The 12,406-nt window shown below is 34.6% G+C and overlaps 1 protein-coding gene across 13 annotated transcripts in view; it reads left to right on the top strand.

Moving 5' to 3' along the window:
• Nucleotides 1-5,088: 5,088 nt before the first annotated feature.
• Nucleotides 5,089-12,406, top strand: part of LOC126969993 (myrosinase 1-like) — a 72,313-nt gene continuing 64,995 nt past the window's right edge. For 10 of the 13 annotated variants that reach the window (XR_007730513.1, XR_007730514.1, XM_050815657.1 and 7 more), the window contains exons 1-4: nucleotides 5,089-5,347; nucleotides 6,278-6,399; nucleotides 7,520-7,667; nucleotides 10,847-11,013. Coding sequence is in view for 11 of the 13 variants with exons in the window: in XM_050815657.1 (XP_050671614.1) it covers nucleotides 5,328-5,347; nucleotides 6,278-6,399; nucleotides 7,520-7,667; nucleotides 10,847-11,013 (457 nt within the window). In the remaining 2 variants the exon portion in view is untranslated. The remainder of the gene's footprint in view (nucleotides 5,348-6,277; nucleotides 6,400-7,519; nucleotides 7,668-10,846; nucleotides 11,014-12,406) is intronic. The other 3 variants (XM_050815658.1, XM_050815655.1, XM_050815656.1) reach the window with 3 other exon arrangements.

The raw sequence follows: 12,406 nt of genomic DNA, 5'->3' as shown, positions 1-12,406 counted from the left end.
ATTCTTTTACCCGTGTTAATCACTCTGCTTTTCATTTCGAATATGAGGTTAAAACTAGTTTTTTATCTACCCTATTTATTGATAATATATATTAATATTAGTAGTACCTATTAAAAATTGTCAACTTAAGACAATAATTTATGTCGACTTTTTCAATTTTAAATATGGAACTCACCGCGTAATTGTTGCGGCTTATTCCGCTCAAAGAAGTTTGCGTTAAGTTCACACTGGCTGTTTAGAAAGTCACATGGCCGCAGCATTTAAATAGTTTTTTTTTTACATAAAATTCTTCACAGCTGACAGTAGTTCTATTTTTAATGTTCATTCCGGCCCTTAGGTGGGAAGTAATTTGTATGAGTTTTTCCCTCTCTATGGAGGGAAGCAGCACTTTCCACCCAATAATCAGATCAAAACAACATTACTTTCCGAGTATGATAAATGAAAAAAATTGACCTTGTTTATAATAGTGCTATTAATTTGCACAGAAAAATACCGACTCCATATTGCAGCTGTTAGGTGTATGCTGAAGTAATTTAAATATTAATTGAAGTCTAACAATTATTTTCTAACTTATAACAATTGTATTTACGAATAAATAAAGATGCCAACGATAAACCGTATCAGTGTGGCCATAAACGCAGCGATTAAAGATATGCTAGCTACAGATATCGCGCGAGTTGCGCGTTCCAAAAGAAAGGAGTTTTTATATATCGCCAAGCAAAAGAAATGCTGAACAATAAAAACCAAGTTTAGAGATTTAATTATAAGTTAAAATGGTACACGAAGCATTGTTTAAATTTATCGACAAACTCATGATTATCGACATCAATTATAATTAGGTCACATCACTATCGCTTTTCTGAACTCTGCATTCAACTCGGCGTTATCTGTAATTAAGAGTAATAGAGCCGTACACCATTCAAGGTAATTCACAGGCCCATATAGACTGCGGGTTCAAAAAAAAAAACTTTCAGTGGACAAATTTCGAAAGAGGAATAAAATATCGAAATTAAAAAAAAACTAGTCAGAAATTTCTACAAATTACAATATAAATGTATTAATATCTTTCATTGCTAATTGAAATCGGGGCTCTATCTAGCAATAATATAATATAAAATATTTGAAATAAAAATAAATGAGTTAGATACAATTTATATCATTCTCTTTTCATTTGAATGCATCAAAAAAAAAATACAGAACGAAAACTTGTTTAGTACTCTTTATTGTTCATTAACTAATTTCAGTGAATTAAAGCCAAATTGTATTCTAACATGGTTGTTAAGTACTTCAAGCTGGCTCCCAAAGACAAAAGTATGGCCACATATGGAGTATTTCTTTAATTTCTGGTAGTGCCCCTCAATAACAACTCGATTACATATTTGACGGCGTGCTCAAGTCGTCGGGCACGGCTTTCCTGTACTTAGTGAACTGTTTAGTGTTGCATTGAGTATGAGGTGAGGTAGACGTAACAAGTCAATCGTAATAGTAGTAGTCATCTCATTCTGACAAATAGAAAAGCTTTTCATATTGGAGCTGACATGTCTAGAAATACAGTAGTTTTTTTTAAATGACATCAAGGGAGAAGTGTTTTATTTGCTTTATTTCGTTTCCGCACTATTTAATTATTTCATACTGCGATGAAAATTATTCTAACTACCTATTATATAATGCCTTCTGCAATAGGGAGCTTAGTAACTCCCTACTGCTATTCCAAAATCCAAGCAAATAAATGAGAAATAACTTTATCTTGTTTATTCTACATGATTTACATTAGATGCTAATTCAGTCTGATTTTAATCAGTAATTCATATACATTTAATAGATCATTCAGAGGCAGTTTATGGACATAATTTGGACCAGGCGTGACATATTTTCCTGCACACTCTAATTTTCTTAGTACTATCGGTACTGATGTCTTCACAGTACCTACCTACATCACCGACCCTTTATATGACTTACGGGTAGTCCACTTATAAATCCATTCGCAATAATTTCTATTATTCATCATCGCCATAACATCATACAACACTCAGAGGCTCGCTCTTAACCTCATAAGTGAGTGTATTGTACTGACATCACAGTAGTCAGCAACCCTGCTCCGCAGCGCCCATCAACATAAAATTTCAGAAACTAAACGTCTTATCCATTTGTTTTGTTTTAATAGAGCATCATCATCATCAGTTGGAAGACGTCCACTGCCCAAAGGCCTCCCCCAAAGATCTCCACGACAACCAGTCCTGCGCTGCCCTCGTCCAACGTATTCCGACGATCTTGACCAAATCGTCAGTCCATCTATTGGGGGGCCTACCACCACTGCATCTTACGGTATGTGGTAGCCATTCGAGGACTTTTCTATGTATAGAATATACAGGATATCCCAAAGTTATGGGACATGAAGGAAAGTACCTTAAATATTGAAGAAGACTTTATCTTATTTTTAAAAGTTAGTAATTCTGCATTCAAAGATTTTCTAAAAATTACTTGCCTCGTCTGGGAATCGAACCGACTTATATGTAAAAAAAAAACACCCCTACTTTTATGATGCTAATCGAAAGAATGGCCAAAAACTAATAACTCTTCTTAAGTAACATAGTATTTTAAAAGAAAGGAACAACGTAAAATGAATGTTTTCCTACTTGGATTGGTACGAATGGACCGATTAGATGGCCGGCCTGATCCCCGGACCTTACACCATTAGATTTCTTCTTTTGGGGATATGTGAAAGTTATGCTATACAAAAAGCGATACGAGAACGTGGGCGAGTTACAAACAGAATTGTGCCATATCATATCGAGTATTCACCATAAAATGATAAGAAAATCAACAGGCAGCGGACTCATTAAAAGATTGGCGATTTGCGTAAGACAAGAGAGATCACATTTTGAGCATTTAATTAATTAATTTACAAAAAAATACCCACTTAATTGACTACTTTCTTTTAAAATACTATGTTACTTAAGAAGAGTTATTAGTTTTTGGCCATTCTTTCGTTTGGCATCATAAGAGAAGGGGTGTTTTTTTTATACATTTAAGTCGGTTCGATTTCCAGACGAGGCAAGTAATTTTTAAAAAATCTTTGAATGCAGAATTATAAACTTTTAAAAATAACATAAAGTCTTCTTTCAGTAAAATAGCCTATCTTCGATATTTAAGGTACTTTCCCTTAATATGCCATAACTTTGAGACTGTTTATATATTCTATAATGGAGCATACTGTAGGTAAAAATCATATTTCATTATATTTTTCATTATATGTGTTCGCTACACATCATTTCTTATCTGTACTGTGGACCGATAGAGACTTCAAAAGGTTGAGTATATAAACGTATCCTACTTAAGTAGAGCTATTCTTGAATTTTAATACACGCTTAACATTGGTATCAATAAATATAAATTCACTGTCATCAAAACTTTAAATGATTGTATGAGTTTCGCTAAGTCTGGTGTCCTCACCAGATTCAAATTCAGATGCACGACTTGACACACACATACCAACAAACTAACAAAAGTTATAAAAAACTGTGCTTTATAAATACGTATTGAAGTCAGATCAAAGTCAGCAACGACTAATTATTTTTTTAAAGTTTCAATATAAAAACAAATTTTGTAACTGAAAAAACGTTGTGCAAAACTTTGTTGGTTTTCAGTTTATTTATTTATTTAGGAAATCCAAACAGATTACAATAATTTCTAACCTTCTTAATTAAATTACATTTAAATCTTATTGCAATCCTATAGGGTCGCACAGTTTGAATAAGATCTAAAAATCAAATCAACTACAAAGTTCCTAATCTACTTAATATATCCAATTAATTTATTAAAAAATAACGAAAGTCTGGAATCGAAAACATCTATGTCTAATTTGGCTATTTCATTATATGAGCGACACATTCTTATGATTGGGGATAATACAAGGTGTTATTTGAACAAATGTCTAGAGCATATTATTATATATTCTAGAGCTATTTTTTTTGCCTTTTTACACTATATTTTTTAATCTACCCACGCCCCATCTGCGCCATCTCAATGCACCCTAATTTTTTCTGGGTCTTCTACTGCCCCCCGAAAGTCTCAAACGCCCACAAGGGGGCGTTAGCGCCCACGTTGAGAACATATGGTCTAGAGTAAAGGCTTTAGATCTTCGACCCATTTGTCTAATATTTATGTTGTAGAGTTGAGTTATTTGTTTCTAATCACGGTACTGCTTTTGTAATTTTATAAATATAGTCTAATATTATACTTTAATCAACAAACCAACCCCATTAGCAGATCATTTATTTATTTATTGACACACCAACAGCATTACATACAAAACATTAAAAATAATTATGGTCTTATAGGTTTATAATCTGGTATGAATGCCAGTTACTGGTGCATACACCACTCTCATTGCAAGACATTAATTTAAATACAGAATACAGTTCGACCTACAAATTTAACAAGGATTTTAAGCAGATTACTAACAATAATAGATACAATATAACGAAGAAATAGTTTGTATGAATATCAACTAACATATTATTATTTACAAACAGAAATGTGCGGTTAGTTTTTTTTTCAGACTTGTCACTGTGTCATGAAAAATATCAAAATCTTTTATGGACGCGGAAAATCGATTGTACTCAGAACACATCCTTGATAATGGAGAATGTTTAAGGGCATTTGTCCTACTTACATTTACGGCCGTTCCCAATATACTATCTACAGATAGAGATAAATTACTACCTTCTACGGTCAGTAAGTAGCTGTCAAAAATCTGAAGCTGTCCCAATATATCCGATTATAAGTCATTCTTATCGCCTTATATTAGGACGCGTGAATTGCAATTTAAATACAAACTTTTATCGATGGTAAACTATACGTCGTGCCAGACAGCATGTACGGATAAGATGAGTTACCATCGATAAGTTTATTGGGTCAGAAATGTCAACGATAGTACGACTTTTATCTCAAGTAAGAGATAGACTGAATATTGGGAACGGCCGATAATCACATATTGCTTATGACATGGCCACACTTTATCGCTAAAGTCGTGGCCACGCTGTAATAGTTTTCACAAAGCATCCTTGAAAACACTGAAATGCGCTCATTTCTTACAGTCATACAGTGCACAGTCTCATTAGCATGCTAGTTAATGAATTTCCTGTTATTATCTAGAATTTATTCATACCTCAATTGTGGTTTCATCAAGAAACTTGGTAGTTTATGAGTATTAAGTGAAATTGTTATCCAACGTTATATAAAGGTCCTAACTAGCAAAATTTTCTGTGATATTCCACGTTCCCCGTCTATGTTTCATTAAAGTATTCTAGGTGACTCGCACAGTTATGTTTGTAGGATGGTTCGGGTAAGTGTTAATTTAAAAGACCTCCAATAATTTCATGTTTTGGGAATCCGATATATGTTTTATGAAAACAACCACCAACTGTATTATTCCCGAACCGATACGACTTACTTAAGGGACCATCAAACCTAAAGTAAAAATATATTTTTTTCATACTTTTACTTGAGTTACGAAAACCTCTGATACCAAAGATAAATTAAATCTACGCCGTGCCAGAGTGGCAAAAGAGTGCCATCAATTAATGTAAATATTTTTTGTATTACAAAGGGCTCACCCCTTTTTAGTTTGCGCAAAATATGAGGGTCCCTAAGTTGTATTTTTTCAGGAATACGACAGCTGATTTTATAAGTTCCCCATTTTGATTTTATATCTGGTGGTAAATTGACTGATCGGCTCCAGATTAATGCATTCAAATCCTCCGATCGCATAATATCCTTTTCAAGAGATTCTTCATAGACCAGCCATCCTAATTTAATATAGTATTATTATAGGTGTCTATCTCTCTTTGATGACGTAGAAAAAATGAGATAGGCACTCATTTTCTCTTCTTAATATATATAAATTACGTGACACGTTGTTTGTCTTCGATAGACTCCTAAACTAATGAACGGATTTCAATGGAAATTACTTCATGGAGTGCAGTTTGGTCCAACTTGAGAGATAGGATAGTTTTTATTTCGATTTCGGACCCATAATTGTTTTTATTTCCAATATTTGTTTTATATGGACATATTTTCTATGAGAGAATTTAGTGACGCACGGTTTGACAGTTCCGCTGTGAAACAATTTCATTATAACAACAGGGAGCAATTTTACGAAATAATTCTTGATGATCTTTTGTAATATTATTGGCAAATTCCTATAAAACAGTATTTTTTTTATTATCTACAGAACAACGTCTGTCAGTTCAGTTAACAATATATAAATTTTCAGCCACATTCTTCTTTTGTCGTTCTTGTTCAAAACAAGCGGCGGTGTGCAACGTTTTCCCAAAAATTTTAAATTTGGAGCAGCCACAGCAGCCGTCCAAGTTGAAGGAGCATGGAATGACGATGGTGAGTAAAGATTGTTAGTAATAAAAACAAAATATGATAAAATGTAGCTACATGATATAGTCTAGTAGAAGCTCATGTTCATAAAAAAGAATAATTTTATAACTTGAGAACAAATGAAGTACCTATTGAATGAGATTGAAGTGAAAGAGATCTTCGACGATAACCTATAATGTAGGCGTATCATAGCTATCTAAATTAGAAGGTAATAGAAATGCTATTTATAAACTACACTTGTGTAACGATGGTATACGAAATGATTGCAATACAAATAAATTTAAGAATCTCGTAGTGATAAATGATTGCGATATATTTTATTTTGAAAAACAGCAGTTAGGTCCTATATTAAAGATTCTAAAACAGTTATAGCTTATTGCCAACATTAAAACACCCAATGTCCTAATAACCATCAATGATCCAAACGAGTGTTAAAAGGCATAAAAGGCATATCATAATAACACTCCTGTGCATTACATTATGGTTACAATATTTGCAGTAAGCTAACTGTTTCAGAATCTTTTATAAAGGATTCATATTATGGATGTAGATAAAGTCTTGTATGCGCTCCACCACCAGTGAGAGGCTCATTTGCACAGGATGCCGGCTAGATTATGGGTACCACAACAGCGACTATTTCTGCCGTGAAGCAGTAATGTGTAAGTATTACTGTGTTTCGGTCTGAAGGGCGTCGTAGCTAGTGAAATTACTGGGCAAATGATCTTATGTCTCAAGGCGACAAACGCAAATGTAGTGCCTACAATAGTTTTAGTACCGCAGACTCGCTACATCGCCATCAGCACCAAAATGGCGAATTTCAAACAGGCACAAAAGCACTTTGACAGCCGCCAGTCCAGTGGTATATAGTAGAGGTGGCTTTCTCCGTTTTTACAAGATTATAGCCGTCATCTGTCAATGACTGCACGTTTCATACAATCGAGTGAGTCCACGTGGTAGAGAATAATATAGGTTAGTGAGCCGCTTTTTTCTTAGGGAGTTTCACATAGAGATTTCTTTGGTCACCAACTAGCTGTCGTTCTGTGCAGGGTTATAAAAAAGACTTTTGTTTTACGTTTCAAATGTACAGAGTTGATGCTTATAATATAATATTAAATTATGTTAATAGGTAAAGGAACAAATGAATGGGACGAATATTACCTTTTGCACCCTCACGCTAATTCCGACAATTCAACACCAAAAGTGGCTGCTAACTCATATTATCTGTGGAAACAGGATGTAGACATAGCTGCAGAACTGGGATTAGATGTGTATAGGTATACTATTTAATGATAATATTATATATTATTGTACTTTTTTTATTTTCTTATTAACAGCTGCACTTATGCTTTCAGGGGTAATTTTTTGCTGATTTGCTTATATTTTCCAATGTGTCGATTGATCTGTATACTATAATTTTTTTATCAAATCGATCGTTTTTTATCCAGCTGATATTCTTCTCGATTGCCTGTCCCATACTTTCAAATTATTTTTCATTGCCCTGAAGGCATGAAGGTACCTAGGTCAGTTAGCGACAAATTCAAATTCGAATATTTTTATTCAAAATAGGATTTAAAATCACTTATTGAACGTCAAAAACTACCACCCATTCAAAAGAGACTGCCTCAGACCTGAGAAGAATGGGCGCAAGAAACTCAGCGGGCTTTTTTTTTTAAATATAAAATATGGATTACAATGTAAGTAATATCGTACAATAAACATTTATAATTAAAGAGCCTGAGGGTGTTCGCTTTATTCCCAGTCCGTGGTGTCATTAAGAAAATCGTTTATGCTATAATAACCTTTCCCACACAAACGTTTTTTAACAATTCTTTTAAATTTCGTAACACATTTGTTTTGTACATTTTCTGGGATCATATTGTAGAAGCATATACATCGCCCAACAAAAGACTTACTAACTCGACCCAACCGAGTAGTAGGCATAACAAGTTTATGTTTGTTCCTCGTGTTAACATTATGAATGTCACAGTTTCTAGAAAATTCCTCAATGTGCTTATGAACATACAGAACATTATCAAAAATGTATTGAGAAGCAACAGTCAAAATGTTTATTTCTTTAAATTTTTCTCTTAATGATTCTTTAGGACCTAGGTTATAAATCGCGCGAATAGCCCTCTTCTGCAGCACAAAGATAGTATTAATATCGGCCGCACTGCCGACATAATACTATGAAAATAACTAAAGTATACTAATCTCGCCGTATCTATGTCAGTTAACCGTCTAATTTTCTTAACCGCATATGCTGCAGAACTAAGCCTATTCGCCAATCCTTCAATATGGAGGCCCCACTGCAATTTGGAATCAAGAGTAATGCCAAGAAATACAGCAGATTCCACTGGTTTTACCACCTCTCCATTTAATGAAATATTCGCATCTACATTTTTGACATTTGGCGCGGTGAATTTAATATATTTGATTTTATGACTATTTAACAATAAGTTATTGGCGCTTAACCAGTACACGATGTCAGATAGAGCATTGTTTACTTCGTCGTATAAAACTTGGCTTCGTTTCACTTTGAATATAAGTGAAGTGTCATTCGCAAACAATGCCTTGTGTTTTTTTCTACAAGGTTACGTAGATCATTTATATAAATTAGGGAGAGGAAGGGTCCAAGAATAGACCCTTGTGGTACCCCTATACCCAGAGGAGTCCCAGGAGCAACAGCCTTCAAAATTTTACGAGGAAGAGTCAATGCGCCTTATCTCGATCACAGCCATCTGTTATATTAACATGTATCTGATTTCTATCTGCACAATTGTAATCATAGACTATTCACAGTTGCATTGTCTGACAAGGATGCGCGAAGTAAGTTACCAACGCATCCTTTCCATCTTCAATTCGTTTCTAATAAAAATGCCTAACTGCGATCTGGATGGGTGGCGGAATTTAGTGAATTTCAAATTCAAATATTTTTTATTCAAAATAGGATATGAAATTACTTATTGTAAGTCGAAAACTACCACCCATTCGAAAAAGTATGCCTCAGACCTGAGAAGAAGCAAGAAACTCAGCGGGCTTCTTTTTTTTCATAAAAATATCGTTACATAAATTGAGTTTTCATTTAGATATTATTAGTTTGAGGGCGTTCGCTCCATTTTCAATTTGTAAGTATGACATCATTAAGAAAATCATTTATGTTATAGTAACCTTTACCACACAAACGTTTTTTTACAATTCTATTGAATTTTGTAATAGGTACATTGTTTTTAACATATTCTGGGATCTTTTTGTTTAAGGATGCATTGCCCCATAAAAGTCGAAGTCGGTATTGTGTATCATTTTCGCTTTCAGTGAGTAGAATGCTAGATTAATTTCTAACTTGATCTTTATTAAGGCGCGGACTGACTAGGATTGTAAATGCTACAACCAACGCTACAATATTTGTGTTGATATGATGTGGCTAAGCTGCAAATGGGCATTAATAATTACTGGTTTTCTTTTGTTTATTCAAAATTTACATATTAACTAGAGTAATTGTTCGGTTTAAGTTTTAGAAAAGTACTAATTCTATTAATGTCTTTCAAAAAATATTGTTGTTATCGATGAAAATTCAGAGATTTTTGACAAGTTTGTTTTGGGAAGCAACTTCCAAAAATTTTATTGGATATTTCAAAGTATATATATATATATATATATATACTTATATAATACTTATATAATATATATATATATACATATATATATATATATATATTATATTCGGTTCAAAATTTTCTTTAAGTCCTTCTTTGTGCATTGTGTTTTTTGAGTCGGAATATTTTTATTGCGTTGTGTTGTAATCGACTCTCTAAGAAACCAATTTTTAGCGATATTGAGGTATGACCGCGCCTTAAGTAGAGCTTCCGTACTTTTCTATGTTAACTAATAGAAATAAAAAACAGCACCCAAAAATTTGTTATTTTACCGAATAGAATTATACTGTTGGCAAAATGTACATAACTACACACGGACTAGTAAAAAATAAGGACTCCGTGTCACCTTACATAACAGTGTAGCACCAAAACAAGCCGATTAACGTGTAAATAGATAGCCCCACGCACACACTTACACTAATACAGGCCGACAGGCGGCCATTATGAGAATTGTCATCGTCTGTGACTGATCAGTTTGCGTCTCAATAAAATATTTTAAAAATGCCGTCGTGCGTTGTGAAAAAGTGTAAAAACAATACTATATAAGTATTTAAGGGATATATGATTATTTAAGGGAGAAAAAATTGTGTAACTAGTATCCCCCGTAACCGCACACACACTAGCATAACTGTACTTCACTTGCACTTTATTTAAATTAGTATTCCGATAACGTTGAGATTTGTTTTTAGATGTGCACTTTATTGTTATACAATTCTTGTTATTTTGATCTGCCAATACTACTTAATATTGCTTGCTATTACTTCTTATTGCTTAATAACATAAAATTTCATCTATTCTAGATTTTCCATATCATGGTCGCGTATCCTGCCAACTGGCTTAGCAGATAAAATGAACTACAAAGGCATACAGTATTACAATGGTTTAATAGACAGCCTGGTAGCAGCAGGGGTAGAACCGCTCGTCACCATATACCACTTGGATTTACCATACACTTTGGTAGAACTTGGTGAGTACACAATACGTTGTCAGTTAGTTGTCAAAGTTTTCACGCGGAAAAAAGAAGGCCGATCTTTAAAAAGCGCCGATCCAGTTAGCTACAGACATGGGCCTGTAGATGATTATTCAAATTATAGCAATAGTGCTCTGATGCAGTCCACAATTCTGTTTATGAATACAAAAGTAGAATCGTGAACTACCAGCTAGGACCACCATTTGATTAAGGAGGAGAGGAGACGAGAGGAGATAATCCACGAAGCTGTCAGGTTATTTCCACCAAAGCGGAGAGGAGAGGTGAGTGTCTTTCAGGCGTGTGGGGCGCGGGGAGAAGGCAGCGGGGAAAGGGTCGCGCGAGTGCGGCATGCCCGGCCGCCCGCGTTCACCCATCTCCGCTCCGCCGAGCCGCTTGATCCATGTCCACCAAAGCTAAGCGTAGAGAAGTGAAAATAACGAAATCTGATTGATTATTAAAATACGTCTCCTTATTAGTCAGTCTCTCCTATTAGTAGCTCTCGTCATCACCGATCGGTTCACAACCGTCTAGTATTCACACAAATGGGCAGTGTTAATCAGAAGCAAGGAACGGCTTGGCTTTTGGGCTGGATATAGCGGAGAAACTTAATCTTATGGGGTTTCCGAGGGCTTCTGTAAAGTCGACCACAAGCTTCCTCACTGGGTTATACAGGTTGACGATTATCGGTAACCCATAGCTTGTGAACGCTGGAGTTTCTTCGAAGAAAAAATTTAACAGCGCTGCCGAATTTATGACACATACTAGTCTGCAGTAACTGTCCTTCAATCTTCTAGCACAACTGTCGCGAAATGATATTTCCGACCAAAGAATGAGGCAATCATCTCTTTTCATTGACTTCCTTTCTTTACCATAGTTGGCCGATCCTCGAAAAAAAACACCCACTGAGCTGATGTCTTTTGTTTTCGGGTTCATAGCAATATATCCAGCTTTCATCACCTGTAACGATGTCAAATACAGCATTTGAAACAACGCCGTTGAACTTATCTAACATGTGGCGACACCAGTCCATGCGAAGGTGTTTCTGGTCATCGGTTAAAGTATGGGGAATCCATCTGTTATAAATCTTCCTGGCGCCTAAATGTTCGTGTAAAACTTCATTAAGAAATGCTAATCGCAGCCAATCATAGCTTTGTTGTTGAGTACGCCTACAACGAAAGTCATAATAAAACATTGACTGAAAATTTTCTCGCGTTAGGTTCATTTTCACGTGTAACAAGAGTTTTAGATTTGCCGCCAATTCACAAAAACAAATGACAAATGAATGCAATATACTACATTAGGTTACCAGAGAGTTCTAAAATTTAAATTCAAAAAAGTTTTCATTAGCCTTGTTTTTAACTGGCCAGTTCTAAACATTTTTAGTGTTACC

Source organism: Leptidea sinapis, chromosome 19, assembly GCF_905404315.1.
Source record: "Leptidea sinapis chromosome 19, ilLepSina1.1, whole genome shotgun sequence".
Taxonomy (NCBI): Eukaryota; Metazoa; Arthropoda; class Insecta; order Lepidoptera; family Pieridae; genus Leptidea; species Leptidea sinapis.
This window is presented reverse-complemented; position numbering and strand designations above follow the sequence as displayed.